This window comes from Bombina bombina, chromosome 6 (genome assembly GCF_027579735.1).
Source record: "Bombina bombina isolate aBomBom1 chromosome 6, aBomBom1.pri, whole genome shotgun sequence".
Classification (NCBI taxonomy): Eukaryota; Metazoa; Chordata; class Amphibia; order Anura; family Bombinatoridae; genus Bombina; species Bombina bombina.
The window spans coordinates 324,394,372-324,420,650 of NC_069504.1; the positions used below are offsets into that span (position 1 = coordinate 324,394,372).

The 26,279-nt window shown below is 38.5% G+C and overlaps 1 protein-coding gene across 1 annotated transcript in view; it reads right to left on the minus strand.

Moving 5' to 3' along the window:
* The window catches only part of LOC128664413 (dynein axonemal heavy chain 3-like), a 2,586,207-nt gene that overhangs the window by 696,967 nt on the left and 1,862,961 nt on the right, over positions 1–26,279 (minus strand). The window contains exon 56 of the mRNA XM_053719244.1: positions 8,209–8,387. Coding sequence (XP_053575219.1) covers positions 8,209–8,387 — 179 coding nt within the window. The remainder of the gene's footprint in view (positions 1–8,208; positions 8,388–26,279) is intronic.

Below are 26,279 nucleotides of genomic sequence, written 5' to 3' on the forward strand. Positions count from 1 at the left end.
TGTTATTAATTAAGCATTGTTACATAGTGACCCATATAGTGGCAGTAATATAGAGTTGCTGACTAATTATAGATTGTTCTAGTATTCTCATTTTTGATACGTTAATAGGCAATTCATTTGGAGTTAAGGTTAATTTAGAGAAATATATTTTATGGTTTGCTTTGTATAGAAAATTGTAACAGTTTAGACATATATATATGTGATTCATAATCTATTTTCTACATAAATTTATTCAATGTGTATATAAAGGTAACTGATCAGAGCTAATGATTAAATGTTACATTTTAGTTAGAATTATTGTTGTGTAAATATACCCACTTCGTTTGGAGGTTACTGCTGAAATATAAAAAATAATAGTGTAACCTAGGATAAATATAAAATAACTGGAGAACACCACTGAGATAATATTTATAGTGATATTCTATTAATAAAAGAACTAACAATTATCTCTGGTGGGGGACCAGATAGGAATCCAAATTTATTACAGATATAAGTCTTACATGGTAGCATTCTGCTAAGTTTGAGATTCCACTGGTTACAGAACCAGGGCAAGTAGAAATCTGGAGGTATTGCAATACCAATACATAGAGATAATCACTCAAAAACAAATTCTGAAAATTAAAAATGGTCAAGCTTGAGCTTGAGATGGACTGACCGTATAGGTCTTGAACCTCACTGACTGGGCCAAGGAATTGATGTCCTGGAAGTCCCTTAATATTGTTTTTTGTTTTTTCTTTATGGTGACAAGATGTTATGCAGCACAAGGAGATGTAACTAGATTACACCAGATGCCATACTATAACTATATCAATCAAGTAAGCAGTAAGATATGGGGATCCTGGTCCCAAAAAAGGTTACATCTATAGAAAAACACATACATGTGCAAATGTAGTACTCAGCTTATGGTTGTAATGTACTGCTGCTAGCTAGCCTCACATGCAGGTTTCCAGCAATAGCATGAGATACACACTGATCACAGGAGTGAGGCAGTGCAGAAATAGAATGTGTGCCCCAAGAGGCAAAAGAGAGGGGTGCTAATAGCCAAAGGTACGTTGCTGGTCCTTAAGGGCTAAATGGCCAGCACCATACCCTGTTGGTCTTTAAGGGGTTAAATGTAACAAAAAGTACCTTAAAACTGCAATAGAAGTTGTGTGGTGTATGAGTATATGTCCCCAGACTAAAATGTGTAAAAAAAACAAAACCTTCTCTTGCACAAGAGAAGGGGGTGGCATTACAAACTCAAGGGAGTGTGTAATGGTAAATATGTTCTGTGGACATACAGAGTATGCTGTCACTCATTACGAAGCCTTGCGGACAGGTTCTCAAGTTAAGAACTTTATCCACATGGCCGTTAATACATCAGGCCCTTACACTTTAAAGTATAGTACTAAATAAAAAAAAGCATTTTGAAAGTGCAACATTAAAAATGGTATTAAAAAATCATACTAAAAGCATGCATTGAACTTTGTATTAAAAAAAGATTCAGCAAAATGCACATTTACTTTATACAGTAAAATTCTGATTTCAGTACACAGAAAAAAATTGATATTTCATATTCAAGGTGAAAATCATATGTAGCATACAACATAGTTTCAAAATACAAAGTTAAAAGCGTATAAAATGTAAAGGTTATTTTTAGTGATGTCGCGAACCTAAAAAATTGGGTTCGCGAACGGGCGAACGCAAACTTCCACAAAAGTTCGCGAACGGGCGAACCGGGCGAACTGCCATAGACTTCAATAGGCAGGCGAATTTTAAAACCCACAGGGACTCTTTCTGGCCACAATAGTGATGGAAAAGTTGTTTCAAGGGCACTAACACCTGGACTGTGGCATGCCGGAGGGGGATCCATGGCAAAACTCCCATGGAAAATTACATAGTTGATGCAGAGTCTGGTTTTAATCCATAAAGGGCATAAATCACCTAAAATTCCTAAATTGTTTGGACTAACGTGCTTTAAAACATCAGGTATGATGTATCGATCAGGTAGTGTAAGGGTTACGCCCGCTTCACAGTGCGCAGTGTAGGTGATATACATGACCTGACCATGCTTTGCAGACCAGGTATCAGTGGTCAGATGGACCCTTGCCCCAACACTGTGTGCCAGACATGCCATTATAGCAGACATATATGGCTTTGGCGTTGCTTTTTGGTAATTAGAAGGCTGCTAAATGCCACTGCGCACCACACATGTTTTATGCCCATCAGTGAAGGGGTTAATTAGGGAGCATGTAGGCGGCTTGTAGAGTTAATTTTAGCTTAAGTGTAGTGTAGTAGACAAGCCAAAGTATTGATCTAGGCCCATTTTGGTATATTTCATGCCACCATTTCACCGCCAAATGCGATCAAATAAAAAAAAAATTGTTCACTTTTTAACAAACTTTAGTTATCTCACAGAAATTATTTACAAACAACTTATGCAATTATGGCATAAATGGTTGTAAATGCTTCTCTGGGATCCCCTTTGTTCAGAAATAGCACTTATATGGCTTTGGTGTTGCTTTTTGGTAATTAGAAGGCTGCTAAATGCCACTGCGCACCACAAGTGTTTTATGCCCAGCAGTGAATGGGTTAATTAGGGAGCATGTAGAGTTAATTTTAGCTTAAGTGTAGTGTAGTAGACAACCCAAAGTATTGATCTAGGCCCATTTCACCGCCAAATGTGATCAAATTTAAAAAAAACTTACATTTTTTCGCAATTTTAGGTTTCTCACTGAAATTATTTACAAACATCTTGTGCAATTATGGCACAAATGGTTGTAAATGCTTCTCTGGGATCCCCTTTGTTCAGAAATAGCAGACATGTATGACTTTGGCATTGCTTTCTGGTAATTAGAAGGCCGCTAAATGCTGCTGCGCATCACACGTGTATTATGGCTAGCAGTGAAGGGGTTAATTAGGTAGTTTGTAGGGAGCTTGCAGGTTTAATTTTAGCTTTAGTGTAGAGATCAGCCTCCCACCTGACACATCAGACCCCTGATCCCTCCCAAACAGCTCCCTTCCCTCCCCCACCGCACAATTGTCCCCGCCATCTTAAGTACTGGCAGAAAGTCTGCCAGTACTAAAATAAAAGGTTTTTAATTTTTTTTAATTTTTTATAGCATATTTACATATGCTGTGGTGTAGCATCCCACCTTAGCCCCCAACCTCCCTGATCCCCCCAAAACAGCTCTCTAACCCTCCCCATCAGCCTTATTGGCGGCCATCTTGGGTACTGGCAGCTGTATGCTAATATTTCACAGTCAAAAAAGTGTTGTTTTTTTTAAATGTACACTACTGTTACACCAGATATGAGTGGTGGCACTAGGCAAGTGGGCACAGTATACGCTGTGAGCCTGACACACACGCTGGCAGGCAGGCAACTGCAATTAGATTACACAGGAAAAAAAAAAAAGCAGACTGATGTTCTAGCCCTAAAAAGGGCTTTTTAAGGGGGGCTGTCCTTACAGCAGAGATCAGATGAGTCCTTCAGGACTGTAGTGGACACTGAATACACTAGCCTAGCTATCAATTTCCCTATTAAATCAGCAGCAGCTACACTGTCCCTCCTCTCACTAAGAATGCAGCTTCCAAATGAATCTAAAATGGATGCTGTCCAGGAGGTGGGAGGGTCTGGGAGGGAGGGTCTGCTGCTGATTGGCTGGAATGTGTATTCTGACTGTGAGGTACAGGGTCAAAGTTTACTCAATTATGATGAATAGGGGGCGAATCGAACATTGCATATGTTCACCCGCTGAGGCGAACGCGAACATGCTATGTTCGCCGGGAACTATTCGCCGGCGAACTATTCGCGACATCACTAGTTATTTTATTTTTCAAATGTAAAATAGGTCTCACAGCCTTGGTGAGTGAACTGAACAAGGGTTTTCTATTTGTCTGAAGTCACAGGTTTCATTGTATTATCTAAGCTTGTTATTGTATGTCTCATTGTTTTTCCTCTCCGAATGTAAGCAGTCAACTATGTTTCATAATACATAATACACTGATTTCATTGATGGAAAAAAATGTATATGAAACTAGAAGCAAATGCAAGGAAAGTATGCTGAAAACAGTGCAATATGATTTGTATGTGAGTCTAAAAAAATACTGCTATCAGTTCCTGCTGCTCCCTGTCACATTCCCTTTTCACATGCAAGAATGTTCTTTTCAGATAGCTTCATTGATTTTTATGGAAGGCCGCTCAGAAATTAAAAGTAAAGAGGATGGCACTTCAAGCAGGGTGTCTAGTAGGGAATCTATATAGAAAAAAATAATAATTGCACTACCTACCACAATCATACAATAGATAAACAATAAAAACTTTAATAAGTATAAAAAGCATATATAGCATATATAATAACTTAAGAACACAAGGTACACATACCTATACAGATAGCTGGCATAAAAAATAAAATAAATCACTCAGTTTAATAAAACCAATTGGTAGTATTGATCTTCACCTATTCAAATATATTCACTTCCACCCAAAGCACGTTACAATAAACAGTATCTGATATAGCCAGATAAGTGATAATTATTGCAAGGATCTTCTAGTGAGTGGTTTTACCACTATCAGGTTGCCTCCTACATGCAGCAATCTCGTTACTATGACCTCACTTAAGGGCATATCTGGCAGTAGTCTGTTTAAACATCTCCGTCTCCAACAGTCCCGTTTATCCAATGTTAACTCTATACATCACAGGATAATAGCCGTATGTTGGACTTGTATATAGTACTTCCATATGAGCGCACGTTTAGAATCCTTATCTGTTCAGTGTCACCAAATCATATACACTATTTGGCATGTAGTGTGAAGATATATGAGTTCTCCTGGGGTTATAACTGTTTAACCATTATATCATATCACCTTTGACTAATGTGCCTCCACTTCTTATATGTTTTTATCCAGATAGATTTATGGCACACTGACATGATCTCCATGTCTTCCCCAGCTTGCTATAAACGTCAGCGTGTCCTCACAGAAGACTTTATAGAGATTATTGGTGATGAAGTGTAGATTAATACATGCAATATCCATCTACTATTGCTTTGATTTTTTCTCTCTTGTACATATGTGGTAGCTCTACTTACATTGCATTGGATATTATTGTAAAATCATGTTTGTACAGTGATGTTCTTTAAGTTTTTGCTGTTATTGTTTTTGACAACCTCAATAAAAATGTATTTATAAAAAAAAAATACATGCAATATCCGTTTACATGTACATCTTTTAGATAAGGAGTTTCTTATCGATGCATTTCACCCGCAATGGACTTTATCAAGATACTCCTTACTTCTGATGGTCCATATTTAAATCCCCTCTTGTTTTGTTATTGGTTAGTTCATCCCATCTCCAAATTGATGATCATCAAGTGAATTTAAGGATGTATACTTTAAGGTAGACTAAAAACCATCATATATTACTAATTCATTTTTCATTTACATGATAATATTCATCAATATATGCTTTCATTTACATATATAATTCACCAAAACATTACATATACACAAAGCTCATTTAAAGGGATATGTACTATTATAAAAATGGGGTAATATTCAGTTCTGTGTTCATCTCTTTCGGATGCAGTCTGTGCATTTTGTAAATAAATTCATCTTCTTTCATCAATATATTAGTTTCAAAACCCCCTCCTCTCCATTCTGGTTTTAGTTTACTAATCCCCCAATATAAATACACATACATATACGCATGTATATGTACGTGTCTCAATGTTAAAGCCCTTTACCTGCCTTTTTTTTTTCTTACACCTGAGACCTCCTACTGCATCTATATAACATGATTATATATAGGTATAGATCTATACAGATATATATATAGGAATAACTATTTATAAATACGTAGAACATATTCTGCTTTGTGCAGAACATTGTTAAAAACATTAAAAATGAATATTACATAAATATGCTCCAATGCACTTATATATAAAGTTAATTAATATTGGCACCCTTTGCAAATATGAAAAATTAAGGCTTTGAGAAAGTGCCTTTACTGTTTAGCCTTTTGATCTTTTGTTTAAGACTGCAAGACACAAATAACTTCTGCAATTCTCCAGCTGTGATCCTTGGAGATATTTTGGCCACTAGGTTGATTCATAACCTTTCGAGTTGACTAACTTCTTAAAAATTGTTGTGATGGTGAAAATGGGCATTTTAAATGCTTTGCTATTTTCTTAAAGCCATTTCCCATTCGGTGAAGCTCAACAACCTTTTGATGCACATCCCAGCTGAATTTCTTGCTCTTACCCATTGCGATGAATGATTAAGGGAATTTGGCCTATGTGTCACCTTATATTTATACCCCTGTGAAACAGGAAGTCATAGTTAAACAATTTCCTGTTCCTAGTCACCCAGGTGTACTAAAAAATGTAAAATTTCAATGGAAATCTACTTCAAATATATTTTTCTCATATGAATACTTAGTGGTGCCAATAATTGTGCCACACATATATTTTACAGAGATTTTTTTTTTTCTGGATAAAATTGTGTTGTGTTTGCAATAGTTTGATATTCATGAAAGCAGAATATGTTTGTGTATTTTTTGAACAAAAGATCAAAAGTTTAAATAATAAAGACAATTTTTCACAGCCTTATTTTCTGATATTTACAAATGGTGCCAATATTAGTGGAGAGCACTGTATGTCTATATATATGAACATATGTATTTATATGTTTCTATGTGTATAAATGTCTGTAAACACATATACATAAATACATATGTACACATAAATAAACATATATATATATATATATATATATATATATATATATATACATATACATACATACATATACATCTTTAGACATGCATGTGTATGTATGTCTATTTTAAAGCCCTTTGAAGACTTTTTTTTTTCTAACACCTGAGACTTCATATCATTGAGCACTTAAAGGGACACTGAACCCAAATTTTTTCTTTCGTGATTCAGATAGAGCATGACATTTTAAGCAACTTTCTAATTTACTCCTATTATCACATTTTCTTCATTCTCTTGGTAGGTTTATTTGAAAAGCAAGAATTTAAGTTTAGATGCCGGCCCATTTTTGGTGAACAACCTGGGTTGTCCTTGCTGATTGGACAGCACCAATAAAAAAAGTGCTGTCCATGGTCCTGAACCAAAAATTTGCTGGCTCCTTAGCTTAGATGCATTCTTTTTCAAATAAAGATAGCAAAAGAACGAAGAAAAATTGATAATAGGAGTAAATTAGAAAGTTGCTTAAAATTGCCTGCTCTATCTGAATCACGAAAGAAAAAATTTGGGTTCAGTGTCCCTTTAAAACTTTTTTGTGCAATATTTTTTTTTTATTTTTTTTTATTAGATGGTGTTATTATGAGTGTAACTGTAATGTATGTTTGATGTGCTTTGTGATACTTTTTTTGTTTTGCGAAACAGTTAACCAGAGCTCTGAGGATTCAGTAATCATTCTAGTGTAAATCACAATTGCACTCAATCGATAAACCCCTTATCGTTTACACGTAACTGTTAGCGCTCCACTCGTAATCTGGCCCCATATGTGACTAAAAAGCTGTTTAAATTTAAATTAATACAGCAGTATGAGTTGTGTATTTCTACTAATGGTGATTGTAAGGTAGGCATTTCCTATAAACGATGAGCGTTAATAGGAAGTACACAATTAATAAAGTTGTCAGAAAAAAATATACATATTAAATGCCATTCTTTCATATGGATGATAGAAATATTTTAGTGCAATGTCCCTTTAACATGTATTTAGAATATTTCCCTAATTTAAATCCTGGGTTGTAGACAGCTATTTACATCTCATTGACATTGCTAAATAACTGAGCAATCCATATAAATTTACATTCACACGTTGAATTTATATTGTTAAAATGCAAACATAAATAATCCAGCATAATGTTTCAGGGCATTCTTATTCAGTAAATTTGAATCCTTCTCTTCAAGAGGAACTTAATATGCTTGGGCTATAAAATGATAAATCCGATAGTCTGACAGGGACCATAATGAGTAAACATGCAGCGGTTTGCTTTGCTTTTGATCTATAGGCCCTACCGTGTCAGCAGCAGGCTTCTGTCTATCTGATATTCTGTTCTAATTTTAACACCATATCCAGGATCACATTTTTGCAAAGACGTGTGTGTCCAATTTTCCTGATTGTGTATTGCCTGATCAATATTAAATCTAATTTACAATTCTGTCCCCTGTGAAGCCTGCATATGTTATGTCAACATACCTTAATAGCTTTGGCTTCCTGAGCCGCCTTGTTAGATGCAGCCTCATCTGCTTCAACTAAACTTTTAACTGCTTCTACTTCCAATGTCTCATTTGCAATGATGTTTACCAATTCCTCTGTCTCTCTGCTCCGTTCAATCAGCATAGGCTTTAGTTCTGTCAATTCTTGTTGCATGATTGCTATCTGATGAGCCAAAAAATAAAGACATGAAATAAATATGTAAACAAATATTAAAAGAAAATATCATTCTAATCCTGAAAGAAAAACAAGGTTTTTTTTTTTCCTGCCACATTATTAGTGTGTTAGTAGGAGTTTTTCTTGGTAATGTTATGGATAGATTATTTTCTGTGTTATTTTATTTTCAAGTTAATAACATAGACTGTCAGTTAAATCATGGAACAAAATATGTAAATACTTGTTTTTGAGAAGTAAAGTGATGGTAAATTATGCACAATCCTCAGTAGTAAATATATGTTATCTAAATGCAAACCGCTTTGTTTAAAATTGTTGTTTAAAATTTTCAACACAACCACTTTAAATGATAATATTTTACTTATTTTTACTCTGCCCCCATTTTGCTTTCTGAACTGTATCATAGTGATATAGAGAGAAGACCCGTTAGCGCTCTATGTCTTCAGCAATGCCTTTTTTTTTTTGGGGTGTTAGTGCGGTATGGCTAGAGCGACAATTGTATAACATCAAATCACGAAAAAATAGTTTGTTTTAATGGGGGTGGTTGAAGCGGGGTTTTAGAAAATCGTAATTAAATTAAAAAATAAAGTTATACGGTATCGTATCATGAGGAATTATCACTCACACGCTAAGTACGCTCAACCTTGGATTTTTGCGCATGATGGATACCGCACATATTACAGGTTTAAAGTAAAAACATTTTCACTCACACGCAAATAGCCGAAGTTACAATATCATGATAATTTTTTTGTACTCCCCCATGGACTTTAATGGAGCTCAAAAAGTGGAAAAATATATAGATATTATCTATGGATTCTTAAGAATATTTTTAAGTATGTTTATTCATTTTCTAAAATTTTTTATTGAGTTTTTAAAAATATTTGATATGTTATATTTCAATAACACGCCTTAAAAAGAATACTAAGTTTTCATGTGCGCTAACCGGACTGCATTAATATCTAAATTGAGAAACGCAATTCACAAAATGCATATTTGACATTGAATAAATAGAACATATTCTTCTATGTGAAGAACATATAGGCCTCTAGTTATCAAGCTCCGTAATTTTCTTGCATTCGCCGGCCCAATACGCTCGCCTAAGTTCGCCTCACATCGCCGCCGCAGACCTGAATACGTTCGCCAAAGTTATCAAAAAAGCTGTCAAAAAGCCGTGCACCAAGTACGGGGCGATGAGCAGCGGACTGTAATAGTTATCACTCATCCGATCTTGCTGCTCTTCGGCTTTTTTACAGCTTTATTGATAAGCTGTCACTAAGCACTCACACTATACTATACTGTTCTACCCCCTATAACGGCGCCCCCGGAGCCTCCCACAACTAAATAAAGTTATTAACCCCTAAACCGCCGCTCCTAGACCCCGCCGCAACTATAATAAATGTATTAACCCCTAAACCGCCGCTCCCGGACCCATCTGCCACCTACATAATACCTATTAACCCCTATCCTGCCCCCCTATACTGCCGCCACCTATAATAAAGTTATTAACCCCTATCCTGCGGATCCAGGACCCCGTCGCAACTAAATAAATTGTTTAACCCCTAAACCGCCGCTCGCGGACCCCGCTGCCACCTATATTAAACTTATTAACCCCTAATCTGCCCCCCTACACCGTCGCCACCTATAATAAATTTATTAACCCCTATCCTGCCCCCCTATACCGCCGCAATCTATATTAAACTAATTAACCCCTATCCTGCCCTCCCTATACCGCCGCAACCTATAATAAAATTGTTAACCCCTAAACCTAAGTCTAGCACTAACCCTAACACCCCCTAACTTAAATATTAATTAAATAAATCTAAATAATATTACTCTTATTAAATGAATTATTCCTATTTAAAACTAAATACTTACCTATAAAATAAACCCTAATATAGCTACAATGTAATTAATAATTACATTGTAGCTATTTTAGGATTTATATTTATTTTACAGGTAACTTTGTATTTATTTTAACTAGGTACAATAGCTATTAAATAGTTATTAACTATTTAATAACTACCTTGCTAAAAGAAATACAAAATTACCAGTAAAATAAATCCTAACCTAAGTTACAATTACACCTAACACTACACTATCATTAAATTAATTAAATAAATTAGCTACCAATACCTATTAATTAAATACAATTAAATAAACTAAACTAAATTACAAAAAAAAACAAACACTAAATTACAGAAAATAAAAAAATATTACAAGAATTTTAAACTAATTACACCTAATCTAAGCCCCCTAATAAAATAATAATAATAATAAAAAAAAGTCCCTACCCTATTCTACATTACAAAGTAATCAACTCTTTTACCAGCCCTTAAAAGGGCTTTTGCGGGGCATGCCCCAAAGTAATCAGCTCTTTTGCCTGTAAAAAAAAATACAACCCCGCCAACATTAAAACCCACCACCCACATACCCCTACTCTAACCCACCCAAACCCCCCTTAAACAAACCTAACACTACCCCCTGAAGATCTCCCTACCTTGAGTCATCTTTACCCAGCCAGGCCGAAGTCATCATCCGATGGGGCAGAAGAGGATATCCAGACAAGCAGAAGTCTTCATCCTATCCGGGCAGAAGAGGACATCCGGACCGGCAGACATCTTCATCCAAGCGGCATCTTCTATCTTCATCCATCCGATGAGGAGCGGCTCCATCTTCAAGACCTCCGGCGCGGAACATCCTTCTTCACCGACGACTACCCGACGAATGAAGGTTCCTTTAAGTGACGTCATCCAAGATGGCGTCCCTCGAATTCCGATTGGCTGATAGGATTCTATCAGCCAATCGGAATTAAGGTAGGAAAAATCTGATTGGCTGATGCTATCAGCCTATCAGATTGAAGTTCAATCCGATTGGCTCATTGGATCAGCCAATCAGATTGAACTTCAATCTGATTGTCTGATTGCATCAGCCAATCAGATTTTTCCTACCTTAATTCCTATTGGCTGATAGAATCCTTTCAGCCAATCGGAATTGAGGGACGCCATCTTGGATGACGTCACTTAAAGTAACCTTCATTCGTCGGGTAGTTGTCGGTGAAGAAGGATGTTCCGCGCCGGTGGTCTTGAAGATAGAGCCACTCCTCGTCGGATGGATGAAGATAGAAGATGCCGCTTGGATGAAGATGTCTGCCGGTCCGGATGTCCTCTTCTGCCCGGATAGGATGAAGACTTCTGCCGGTCTGGATGTCCTCTTCTGCCCCATCGGATGAAGACTTCGGCCCGGCTGGGTGAAGACGACTCAAGGTAGGGAGATCTTCAGGGGGGTAGTGTTAGGTTATTTTAAGGGGAGTTTGGGTGGGTTAGAGTAGGGGTATGTGGGTGGTGGGTTTTAATGTTGGGGGGGTTGTATTTTTTTTTCAGGCAAAAGAGCTAGTAAAAGAGCTGATTACTTTTTAATGTAGAATAGGGTAGGGGCTTTTATTTTTTTTTTATTATTATTATTTTTTTATTAGGGGGCTTAGATTAGGTGTAATTAGTTTAAAATTCTTGTAATATTTTTTTATTTTCTGTAATTTAGTGTTTGTTTGTTTTTTGTAATTTAGTTTATTTAATTGTATTTAATTGTAGGTAATTGTAGTTAATTTAATTAATTTATTGATAGTGTAGTGTTAGGTGTAATTGTAACTTAGGTTAGGATTTATTTTACAGGTAATTTTGTATTTCTTTTAACTAGGTAGCTATTAAATAGTTAATAACTATTTAATAGCTAAAGTACCTAGTTAAAATAAATACAAAGTTGCCTGTAAATTAAAAATAAATCCTAAAATAGCTACAATGTAATTATTAGTTATATTGTAGCTATATTAGGGTTTATTTTATAGGTACGTTTTTAGTTTTAAATAGGATTAATTTAGTTAATAAGAGTACTATTATTTAGATTTATTTAATTAATATTTAAGTTAGGGGGTGTTAGGGTTAGTGTTAGACTTAGGTTTAGGGGTTAATAATTTTATTATAGTGGCGGTGGTGTAGGGGGGCAGGATAGGGGTTAATAAATTTATTATAGGTGGCGGCAGTAAAGGGGGGGCAGGGTAGGGGTTAATACATTTATTATAGGTGGCGGCGGTATGGGGGGGTAGGATAGGGGTTAATAGGTATTATGTAGGTGGCGGCGGGGTCCGGGAGTGGCAGTTTAGGGGTTAACATATTTATTATAGTTGCGGTGGGCTCTGGGAGCGGCGGTTTAGGGGGTAATAAATTTATTTAGTTGCGGCAGGGTAGGGGGGGCAGATTAGGGGTGTTTAGACTCAGGGTACATGTTAGGGTGTTAGGTGCAGACACTTCCCATAGAAATCAATGGGATATCGGGCAGCAGCGAACATGAGCTTTCGATATGGTCAGACTCCCATTGATTCCTATGGGAGCCGCCGCCTCCAGGGTGGCGGATTTAAATCCAGGTAAGCTGGCCCGGAATAGTGGCGAGCGTACCTGGTAGTAGTTTGATAACTACCAAAAGTAGTCAGATTGTGCCGAACTTGCGTTCGGAACATCTGGAGTGACGTAAGCATCGATCTGTGTCGGACTGAGTCCGGCGGATCGTAGCTTACGTCACAAAATTCTACTTTTGCCGGTGTGTAGGGCTTGATAACTTAGGCGAATCAGCCTCGCCACAAATACGCTGCGGAATTCCAGCGTATTTGAGGTTGACGGCTTGATAACTAGAGGCCATAGAATGTATAATATTCATATTTTCATGTCGGGTTAGTGCACATGAGAATATGCGATCAGGTTTGCATGGGAGTGGGGTGTTAGGATTTATTTCACTTTTACTTCTCTATTGAAATCCATGGGGGAATAAATAAACGTGCACATGATATTGTAAGTTTGGCTTCTTGTGCTAATTGGGTTACTCATAAATCATAACATGAGCACAACCCGACAAGCGCAAAAAGCTTACTTCTAGCGCAGTTAACGCTTGAGTGGGAGCGTTAATTATCGCTCCACTGGTAATCTGGCCTGAATCTTTACCTCATAAAATGCCACAAACTTCTGAAACTATCTATAGTGTTTCAGCACAGTAAGACCCAAAAAACAAATCCATCCTCAATGTATCTATAAATATGGTTCTCCTATGCAACAGTCCAAAGACAGCAGTTAAGGTTAAGCATATTAAGGTAATATCATGATAATTTTAGTCTGTGTAACATCTATATAAACTAGGTGCTTTGTGGTGTCCTGTTATACAGATGCTGAAAGGTTAATAATTTAACCCTTGCATGCTTATGTTGGTACTTGCTGTAAATGTATTACATTTGCTAATTATGTGCTTGAGAGGGGGCAAAGCAGATGATATTTTAACTTGCATTAAAAGGATATACCAGTGTAAAATCCAGAGCAGATGAACACATCTAGTAAACCAATGACAAGAGTCATATGTGTTTAGCCACCAATCACTAGCTAGCACCCAGTAGTACATTGCTGACACTGAGGATATGTATATATATTCTTTTCAACAAAGGATACAAAGAGAACTTATCACTCAATTCGATAAAGTTTGGACTTAATATGATATTAAAATATGAGCTTAAAAATAGAAGTGCTATTGATTGTGCTTGAGCAATGTTAATAGACAATATCACTAATATTTGTGTGCTTGAGCAATGTTAATAAACAATATCACTAATATTTGTGTGCTCCATTTGTAATCTAGGCCCTGCTGTGCTATTGTTATTCTGATACTACAGTATTTTAATTGTTTTTTTTACATTATAAAAATAAACAGAATTGTTGTTATAAAAATGATGTTGAAGCTGTTTTGTCACAGAAGATTTGAGTGCAGTTTGTGTTTCTTTTATTGTGAAACTCAATGCATTCATGTAAAAAAAAGGCTTTGGTTTTGGACTATGTAAAAATTACATAAGTACAAATTTCATGTTTATGGGCTATTTTTTAAATATACTTTATTGCTAAAATGTTATTCAAAGAAAGAGGTAGAGGCATTAAACTCAGTATATACAATAAATGACATGAACAAGGTTAAGTTAAAGCAGCTTATTTTGATTTTGGAACAAACAAAAATACATGTCTGTACACCGCTGGTCTGTGGATAGAAGCTCACTGGCTGATAATGAAAACTCCCAATTTTTTTCAGCAAAACAACAATTTTTTATTTTAAAAACAGTAATGCAAACTAAAATTTCTATTTTTTGTATGCAACATAGAAAACAGTACTCTTAAATGTTCCTTTAAATTTAATATTATAATTTAAAAGGAGATAGAAATTGAAATATTACTACACAAGACAAACATGATTACTTTAGAGACCATCCTGGAGTCATTTGATGATATTCAAACTACTTTAGAAGCCATTTGCACATCATCAGATGTGATCAGGCTTGTGACATCATCAGCTAAGGTACAATATTCTGGGTGATTATCTCAAAATGATTAGCAGATTACCTTACAGATTACTTTACAAGCATGCACAGCCAGTGAATGACTCTAGATTGATCTCATTTGAATATTTTGGCCTGTGGGCATACTTCAGGATGGCTTCTGATGACTAGTGTGAAGATATCAATTACTTCAGAATAACTCCAGGAAGACTAACCTTTTTGACTAGGGTAGCAAGCTTTATTATTTTTCATTATTCTAAAATTACATTCTCATTATATGCCTCAAATGTATCATGTCAACAATTTACAGACCAATCAGAACAAATACTAGATATGTGCATTTGTGAACTTCAGGAGTAAATTAATGCAAAAGATGGCGGCGGCAAGCCACATTCACCAATTTTTGGAGCCAGATTTATACTTGGGAAAGTGCAAAACACTAAGAACTGTGCAAATCCCGAAGAATACAAATGCACATGTCTAAAAAATACTAAAATCCACAGATATTCAGTGAGATTCTTCTTCTAATCTGCTTAGAACCTGTCATCTGCTGCTTTTTGGTAGGAACACTAAGCGCTAGATTATGAGTGGAGCAGTAGTTTGCACTCGCGTTAGAGTGTTAAAGCTGCTAAAAGTAATTTTTTTGCACTCGTATTACGAGTTGAAAGTAAAAACTTTGCGCTCTTGCAATCTTAACGTCGCAGTAACAAATACACTTTGAGAAGTCGCAAACGCAAGATCGCATTTCCCTATCAACCTTAACGGAGTTGAATAAAACCTAACACCCACGATTGAGGTTATTTAAAAGAGCAACATAAGAAGAAAATATTGCATTTAGCACATAGCAGAAAATGCTCTTTTTAGTCTTACAGAGATATTTAAAAGGACACTGAACCCAAATTCTTTCTTTCGTGATTCAGATAGAGCACGGAATTTTAAGCAACTTTCTAATTTAATCCTATTATCAACTATTCTTCATTCTCTTGGTATCTTTATTTGAAATGCAAGAATGTAAGTTTAGATGCTGATCCATTTTTGGTGAACAACCTGGGTTGTTCTTGCTGATTGGTGGATAAATTCATCCACCAAAAAAAAGGGCTGTCCAGAGTTCTGAATAAAAAAAAAGCTTAGATGCCTTCTTTTTCAAATAAAGATGGCAAGAGAATGAAGAAAAATTGATAATAGAATGAAATTAGAAAGTTGCTTAAAATTGCATGCTTTATCTGATTCACAAAATATTTTTTTGGGTTTTAGTGTACCTTTAATATATATTTGATGGGGGTGCGGAGTTAACTGCCGGACTGAGTGGCAGCGTTACAAGAGAGCTCTGTAAAGAAATACCATATTTTACTTAATAATAGCCAGTAAAAACATCTCAATTTCTAGATTTTGAGGGAAAATCTTAACAAGTTAATCCTGTGACTAACTGGCCGGGTCCTTTTCCACCAAAGCTCAGTTTCTTGCTGAACTCCCTGCCTGTTCAACTTGCTGCAGCATTCAGGATTGCCGCGGCGCATAACAGGGATCTAGACAGCGTAGAAGAGAGCCGTGGACTCTGGAGGTCGGGGCTCCGTTCCGGAGTCGCCCACATACCAAAAGGGCTGCTTCCCGGTGTGACCCGCCTTTAGGGACTATCTCAGACATTACGGACTATCTGGAGTAAGGTCAAAACAGACGCCTTACACTATCTCCTAACGTAGACCAGACAGGTCACTGAACCACACTGACTCCTTTTTACGGCTCCTGGCCGAGACCAAACACCCGATATCCTTCTACTTGGCAGACAGTTTGTGGGGACAGAGAGGCCCTGAGCTGCGGTACAGAGAGAATTGGCGCAAACAGCCGCCATCTTTGCACGGACTTCCCTGCCGTACTCTGTATGAGAGAAGCATATGCAGCCTCCTGCCCCTTCTGCGCTGTGTAGGTCTGTGAGGGGAATTTAAGGGTCATTAGGTTTAGCAATCCATCCGCATAATCCAATAAACCTATCTCCACGCAGCGGATGTGTCTGACCCTGTAGTTAACAAAGACCACCATTGCAGAGGTTAAAAAGAGGGGAAAAAATAAAACCTGCACCAAAGCCAGACTAACTGTGCAATTAACACTGCAGCAGATACATCAGGCACAGGCATGGCCTAACAGCCCTCTCATTTTCTATCATTGGAGCTTAGAGCTAAAGTTCATACCCACGTGGAGTTCTGCTTCTGTCATAGGCCCCACCTAACCTGAAGGTCGCATAGACGCCACTGCTGCTTGGGTTCCCATCTACAGACATATCAGCAGTGTCTTGCTGTATCCAACCCTCTGAGGGACTACCTCTGTCAAGATTTCTAAGGTACCCTACAGACCTTGATTTGTGATTAGACCAACTACCAGCAAAGGCCAAAAGGGTGTAGGCACTAAGGAAAAAATATGCTTATTTGTAGTGGCCTGCAATAGGTTAAACAGCCTTCAGACTTTTTACATATCTTGATTTTACACTGGGGGAACCTGGTACAACTTTACTTCCTCAGAGTCTGTCAGCTCTGCCACATTAGGCCTAGCATACACGAGGAACCGCTTCCTGGGAGCCCCACAGCCTAACAACAGAACTCAGCCACCAATCCACTCTCCTCCATTTCCCACCTGTTCACATAGGTGGGTCATATCCCAGATACCCTTTAACGGCAGCTTCGTCAACAGGAGACATGACCCTGGAGAGTGGGCCTGGCCTCCCTATGAATGGGGGAATTGTGCCCAACAAAAGACCCTATTAGCAACATGCCCTGTTGAGTAAAAGAAAACCTCACATGGAAGGGCCTTCAAAATGATACCTGACCACCCCCAGTCCTCATAACTAGTCTCAGATGCAAACCTGATTGTTCAAAATCTATAACTGATATACCCTATATTACACGAGAGGAGAAGCTGTCAGCCTATTACACCTCCAAGAGCAGCTAGGTTGTAATAATTTTCTGATTGGATCATATCGACAGAGACCAGAAACATCATGTCTCAGCACCAAAAAAGGAAATCCAAATCCCAAAATTCTCAAAAGAAAACTGTCCTGGATCACTTTCATCTTGCCTCTTCAGTCCAACAGGAGGCTTCAGATGAGGACATATCAGATTCTAACACCCAATATGAGGCACTTTTGGGACCTGCCCTGGGCTCTACCCGCAACAACAACAGATCACCTTCTGGTGACTCCACATCCCAAATAGACACCATTAAATCTCTCTTGGCAGGACATCATGACTCTATGACAAAAAAAATTGACAAGTCCCATGCTGACTTAAAAAGGGACATCGCCTCGATAGGGGAGAGGACCGACGCTTTAGAGTGAAAACAGGAGGATCTTATCATAGACCACACTAACCTCTTGTTCTATTCAGAGAACCTGGCTGTGCAGATTTCCTCGTTGGAAAATAAGCTTGCGGACCTTGAAGACAGGTCAAGGAGGAATAACCTCAGGATCAGAGGAGTTCCGGAAACGATCTCTCCCCAGGACCTAGAAAGCAATCTACAGGAACTTTTCAGAGAATTGATACCAGAGGCTAAGGACTCATATCTTTTGATGGACAGAGCTCATAGGGTGGTGAGACCACGCTCTATATTGGCTGACAAGCCCAGAGATGTGGTGACTAGGCTTCATTATTTCTCCTTTAAAAAAACAACTCATCAATGTTGATATGAAGACCAAAACACTATCAGAGAAATTCGACAAAATCCAACTGTTCCCAGATCTGCCAGCTCATACACTTTTCTTGAGAAGAACATATGCAGACTTTACTAGAATTCTCAGAGCCAAGGGAATAAGATACCAATGGGGATTCCCAGTGAAGCTACTCATAACTAAAGATGGACATCTGCATACAGTCTCAAAACCAGAGGAGGCTCAGCTTCTGCTACAAAGATGGGAACTACTTCCTAAGGAATGGGAGGATCAGGAGACACCATCATCTAGGCTTTGTCCATTGAGGGCTGGTGCACCGGAATGGAAACCTCTCCCACAGAGATCTGAACTGCCCTCCAGAAGGCAGTCTACCACTCATCGTCACCCCCCCCCATGAGGGGGGTCTCTCTCAACTTCAGCTTCTTCACTCATGGACATGTGCATCACTTGGACACTTATCAGAAGAGTAGCCTTCTAACATGGTATCCTTTCCAGAATGTTATCTATGGTTCAGGGGGAGGTTCACGAGCCTTAAGTCTCGTGCTCTCCACCACAGTTTTGAAAGATGTTGGCCAAGTTGCCCTTTTGATTACTAGTTAGTGTTAGTTGTGGCTTTGGACATATGTTTCTACAATAAGGGAGGCTCATGGTTTTGTGTATATTGTTTGTTATCTTATTTGTACTAACACACTTATCTCCACAGGTTGTTTTTCCATATATTGCCCTTTAATGGCGAACACCTCATAATGGTGGTATTGAGTCCTTATACCAACCAACTGGTGTCCATACTCTCAGTCCACCTCCCTCTCTCTGGTCCTAAGTGATAATCTTACCCCACAGGTTTGCAATAAGGTAGGATATTAGGTATCTAAGGCCCTAGATTATTCACTTTCCATATAACGATATTGGGCCTTAAATTAAATGAAATTAAATCAATTTAACTTAAATTAATTCAATATAATATAACTACCGTTACCTAGCTAGCACCCGGGCGACAATTAGCCCCATAATTGGCTTCTAACTGGAGGCCCTTCCTATTATTATTCCTTCTCTCCCCCCCCCCATTTGGTACTTGTGTACTTATCTGCGCGCTACTCTGGGAACCCATACAGGGAATCCCCAGAGTGACCTTGGGCAGTGCTTATATGCACTATCCACAACTCAAACCTTTCAATACCAGTGTAATGTGTTATTGTATTTTCTTTGTTCTCTCTCTTTCTTCTCTGCCTTCTACTTTTTTCTTGTTGCCCTCCCCCTTTTCCCTACCCACCCCACTTACTCTCAGCAGGCTGGAAGTCTGAGTTCAGAATGGGGCCCCAACCGGATGAGCTTATGACGGAACTGACAATATCTACCCTTAATGCCAAGGGGCTCAACACTCCTATGAAACAGAGTTTACTGGTACGGTATTTGAAAACACACAAGACAGCGATAGCTTACTTACAGGAAACACATTGGGTAGATCCTTCTCCTCATACGATCCGATCCACATTATACCCAATTTGTGAAACTGCCTCCTATACTAAAAAAAAGAGGGGCGTAGCTATACTTATTAGGAACGATGTGAAATATACCCCTATCACCATAGATAGGGACAGTGAAGAGAGATACCTAATCATTGTCTGTTATTTAGATGACAATCTGTATACTTTAGTTAATGTTTATGCCCCCAACACACACCAGGTTACATTCCTCAAACAACTTCTAGCGAGAGTAGATCAGATTAAGAGAGGGTCGCTTCTCATGGGAGGTGACTTTAACTCTATATGGGAACCTACGCTAGATAGACGATTGTATGATGTGACAGACTTTGACACGAGGACTGGTACTCCGTCACGGAGATTTTGGAATCTAGTTATGGGATATAATCTTTTTGACATTTGGAGATGTCTGCATACGACAGAAAAGGATTATAACTTTTATTCTAAGGTACACCACTCTTACTCTCACATAGACTTCATGTTCACTGACTCTTGGACCCTAGACAAAGCACACACTGTGAAAATTGTGGTATGCCCATGGTCAGACCACGACATGGTGACTGTCACGTTAAACCCTTCCCCTCTCGACAGCCATATGAGACAGTGGTGACTAGCGGATCAACTGATAAATAAAACCTGGACTCATCAGACTGTAACTAATCTCCAAGACTTTTTTACAACAAATGATACAGGTCAAACTACGGATGCTACTTTATGGGCAGCAATGAAAACATTTCTTAGAGGGACTTTCCTAAAACGAGCAGCACAATTGAGACATGAAAGAGGGGCCACTCTAGCTTTTCGGGGAACTTAGAACCCTAGAACAAGAAAACAAACTCCACCCCAACCCCACGGTAGCGTCTCGCATAGGGCAGATTCGAGCTGAAATTACAGCTAAAGAGATGTTGAGAGTACAGGAATCTTTGCTAAGATACCGGAAGCTGTTTTATTATCAGGGAAATAGGGCGGATAGACTGTTGGCCACTATGCTTCGAGCCAGAACAAAATCTATGCGAATCCAGAAAATTCAGCAATTAGATAAAACCCTACTTGCCCCCAAGGATATAGGAGAAGCCTTCATGGAATATTATAGGGGGCTTTACAATCTAGACGCTTGCCCAAATACCCCTAAGGTAGAGGCCCACACTTTAGCTGACTTTTTGTCCTCACTAAATCTCCCACAACTTGACGCAGATCGAGAAGAGCATCTTGCCGACCCCATAACTCCTTCTGAAATAAAGGCAGCTATTAAGACACTTAAAGTTCATAAGGCACCTGGGCCAGATGGATACACCCCATTGTTTTTTAAAACTTATGCAGATATCCTAATTCCTTATCTACAGAGAGTGTTTGCTGAAGCTTTCGAGACGGGTTCCCTGTCTTGAGAGTTCCTAGAGGCTTCAATGCTAACCCTCCCCAAGGAAGGTAAGGACCCTTCTCTTTGTCAAAGCTACCAGCCTATATCCCTTATCAACCTGGACGTTAAGATATACACATAGGTATTAGCCACTAGACTTACCCAGCATTATCCACAGGGATCAAGTGGGTTTTGTGACTGGCCATCAAGGCACGGACAGAACACGTAGATTACTGAATATATTTGCAGAGGCAAATTCTACGGGGAGGTCCCTTCTCACCCTGTCGTTTGATGCCGAAAAGGAGTTCGACAGGGTGCGTTGGGATTACTTAACTGCTGTACTTGGGTCGGTCGGGTTGCCTGAAGGCTTCAGAAGGGTGGTGGGGGCATTATACTCCCAGCCGATGGCCAGAGTTAGGGGATTGGGATTCTGTTCCCAGCCTTTCTCACTTGGGAATGGCACCCGGCAAGGGTGCCCTCTGTCCCCCCTCCTCTTTGTCCTGGCCATTGAACCACTAGCAATAGCCATTCGTAAACACAAAGATATTAAAGGTATATATGTACAGGGGACACACCAGAAACTAATACTTTTCGCGAATGACTTGACGGTCTTCCTAATGGACCCAAAATGCTCCCTCCCGACCCTCCTTGATCTCTTTGACCTTTTCGGTAGGCTCTCCTACTACAAACTCAACGTAACTAAGACTGAGGCTTACCCATTGCATTTTCCAGACGTCCAACTACACACCCTACAAAGTAAATATTTATTTAAATGGAACCTTAAAGGGATTAAACATTTAGGTGTCTTCTTATCACACGATTTTAAGGATGTAGTCAAGACAAACCATGCCCACTTTCTGTTGACTCTCAAACAGACTCTAACGCTCCCCAGATATAAGGAAATCTCATGGATGGGTAGAATATCTGCATTTAAAATGATATTGCTTCCAAAACTTACATACCTCTATAGATGTCTCCCGCTGACAATCCCAGCCAGATACATAGACACTTACCAATCGTTGTTAAACAAATACGTTTGGGTGGACTTCCGCCCTCGTATAGCGACCAGGATATTGCAGTCCCCGATAGATAGAGGGGGTCTGGGTCTTCTCAATCTTAGTGTGTACTATGAGGCGGCGATGCTTACCCATATCTCTGGATGGTGTGTCTCTTCGAAGCCCCCTAGATGGTATGAAATTAAACAGGCCTCGCTGCCTCATGGAGTTCTTCTCCTTGACCTAATTTGGATTCCTCACCACTGTAAGATTCCCAGCTCCTCATCCAATGAAGTAATTAAACATTGTCTATCCACAAGTTACGCCACTCACCAATGGTAGCCCCACATCCATCCCCAATACACAGTGTACAGGAACTACTTCAAGGACTACCAGACTCAAACACCATGGCGTGGTCTAAAACAAACCTTGGGATTATGCAAGATTTTTATATTGGGAACACATGGGCCTCCTGCTCAGAGCTCATATCGCAATTTGCACTCCCCCAAAAAATGCATTTTGAAGTAATGCGTTTTAGATCCCTTCTAAGTTGTTGGAATTATTTTAAGAATGCGCCATGGGCTAACACACTTTGGGAAGCCCGGTGGCGATCAGGTCTACAAGGTCATAAACCTCTTACAACACATTACATGTGCCTCCTAAACTGCCCCATTTTACAAAAGACGCATAATATTATTGCCTGGGAAAGGGACTTGGACAGAACACTAGACGCTAAGCTATGGACGAGGGCCATCACTGACACCAGACAGGTAATCTACTGTATAACACTCTTTGAATGATACTATAAATTACTCACACGATGGCACTGGGTCCCCAAGAGACTTCGACGAATTTCGCATACCACGTCTGAAAAGTGCTGGAGAGGATGCGGCAAAATACGGGATGATATCCACATTTGGTGGAGCTGCCCTGTAATACGCAAACTGAGGACTAAAGTCCTTGTCCTCTGCGGACACCTTTCCCTCCCGACTGATAAAGGCCCTAAAACCTATTTGCTCCACTTAGATTTACCCAAGTTAGCTAAACCACAAAAACAACTCCTCATATATCTCCTAATGTCGACCAAGCTTGCAATAGCAAGATACTGGAAACAGCAGTTCGCCCCTACAATAGGCAAGGTAATTGAGATTCTGTATAACATTAAAATTATGGAAGAAGCGGTATACCTCAATAGAGGTACCATGGATATATTCTCTGATACTTGGTCCCTATTGGATTCACTCCCACAAACTAAAATACCCAAGGATTGATCATAAACAGCCACCTGCGACCTCCCCCTCTTACCCACTCCCCACACCCCTCCTTCTCTTTCTCTACCTTTCTTCGCTTTAATCTTTTCTGTGTAGAGATAACACGAGCAAGCCGATATTAATATTTGTATTTCTTGTTTTGTACTGACCACATGTTACTGTATGCGCGGTTATATAACTCATGGATTCCTAAATTATAGCTTCTCTGGGGGTTCCTTGGACATATCACCCTTTGTTCTACGAACAATGCTCCAGAGAGTTTCCTTTGTCAATAGTTGGCTTGTAATCTGGTCCATTTGTAAAAAGTTTGAGGTTATAAGCAAATAGCTGATCCTCCCCGGGGGATCGGACAGATCTAATTAGTAAGCTGTTAAGTATCCTGTTTTCTGACTACTATGTAAAATGGAAAGAATTACCTAATCATGCCTTACTACTGTACCATTGTTTATTGTAACCTCAATAAAAATATTATTGGGAAAAAAATAAAAAAAAATAATTGCATACTATGTCAATCTTAAAAAAATAAATAAAAAATATATATATTTGATGGATTGATGGATATACATACATACATATACAGGGCTCCAAATTTCAAGAACTAAGCTACTAGCCAGGCCAAAATGTTACTCGCCACTTCTGATTCCACCCATCTACTGCCCAAATCACACCCACTGCCTACCCACATCATGCCCATTGCCCTACCCTGTCTTTGCATAAGTTTAGTCATTGCAAACACCTTCTTGTGCAGTAATTTTTATTTTATACCATAACAAATTAAAGGACCAGTCAACACATTATATTTGCATAATCAACAAATGCAAGATAACAAGACAATGCAACAGCACTTAGTTTGAACTTCAAATGAGTAGTAGATTTTTTTTATAACAATTTTCAAAGTTATGTATATTTCCACTCCCCTTGTATCATGTGACAGCAATCAGCCAATCACAAATGCATATATGTATAGTCTGTGAATTCTTGCACATGCTCAGTAGGATCTAGGGACTCAAAAATTGTAAATATAAAAGACTGTGCACACTTTTTTTAATGGAAGTAAATTGGAAAGTTGTTTAAAATTACATGCTGTATCTGAATCATGAAAATGTAATTTAACCTGAGTGTCCCTTTAAGTAAAAGTACATTCAGTAATAAATTAGCAAAAAAGGACATAACAGTTAGCAACATCAACAAGGGGTTATAGGTTTATAGTGACGTAATGAAATTCTTAGCTTCTTATTGTAATTAAAGCTCCACCAGACCTTCTCGCTGTGAAATCTGATGTCTACGTATGAGAGTTAATCTTAATGATGGCAATGAGCAGGGCCAGACTGGAATCAAAAATAGGTCAAAAGAATTAGAATACTTTAAAAACAGGTGTACAAAATTTTTGGGCTTTCAAAAATGTATTTAGACTAAATACATGTAAAGAAAGAAATATAATATAATTGAAAATAAGAAATATATGTGATTTTTGTGTAGGAATTATGCAACATCCTCTCCTGTCTTATTTCCCGGTAATTAAAAAAGTAAAAGCTATTGTTATACAACAAAACCACAGCCAACAATAAAGAAATGTGCTTCTATGCTCTGCAATTCTTTACTGTAAGACACACAGTTTGTCACTTTTTTAAAAAGTAGAAAAAAAAAAAGTATGATGGATCTGAGTAAAACATTAATCTTTAAGCCACCTAGTTGCCCGGAGAAGATAAAATATGTTGCCTTGCATTCAAACTTTTTCTATAGGTGGACAACATTTAAACACTCAGTTAACTCTTTTTTTCAATAAATTATGTTGTATTCAAAAGCCACACAACAACTTGATAATATGTAAAATAGAGCTCCTTGTTAGTGACAACATATCGTGCAGTGTTATTTGTCAAAGGTCACACAGTAGTTATCCAGTACAATAGAGTATTATTGTTTAGCAAAGCCTTGACCCGACCTGCTGCCCTTCAGCCCAGCAAATCTTATCAGGACCTTGTCATGTTTATATTTACTCACTTTAGCACTTAGTGCAACATGTAATCATTCAGTAAAAAAGATTCTCTCTGTTTACCCCCAGTCCCAACTAACACGTGGGAGAGCTTTCAGACAGCAGTGGAATTAAACCTTACACCGAAGGTCTATAGTTGTATCACATGATATGCACAGAGCTGTAGACAGATACAATGTAACACTGGAGAACATCAGGTTTGATGTTAGAAACAGGAAATCAGTCGTATGAAAAGAGGGAGTGCGCCTGAAATACAGCAGACGACTTAGAAATGTGACTTTTCCCTATCTTTAACATTAAGTGGACTAGTTACTTTTTTCTCTCTTGGCTAGTGGACTAGTTACTTTTTCTCTCTTGGCTAGTAGCTTTTAGCCTCTGACTAGTAAACCATAGTGATATTTTTCCACCCCAGTAAACACATATATGGTACCTTTAGTGTAGCCTTCTCTGAGGAATCCTCTGCCCCGTCACCACTTTGTGTTGGGGTACCGCAAGGCTCTGTCCTCGATCCACTTCTCTTCTCAATCTACACATCATCATTAAAGTAAAAAGTTCCACGGGTTCCAATATCATTTGTATGCCGATGACACAAATCTACTTCTCTGCACCAGACCTATCTCATTCTTTGCTAACCCGTGTCACTAACAGTCTTTCTCACATCTCTTCCTCAATGTCATCAATCAAGCTAAATCTCTCCAAAACTAAGCTCCTTATTTCTCCCCATTCTTCCAAACTCTCCACCCCCAATCTCTCTATAACTGTTAAGAACTCC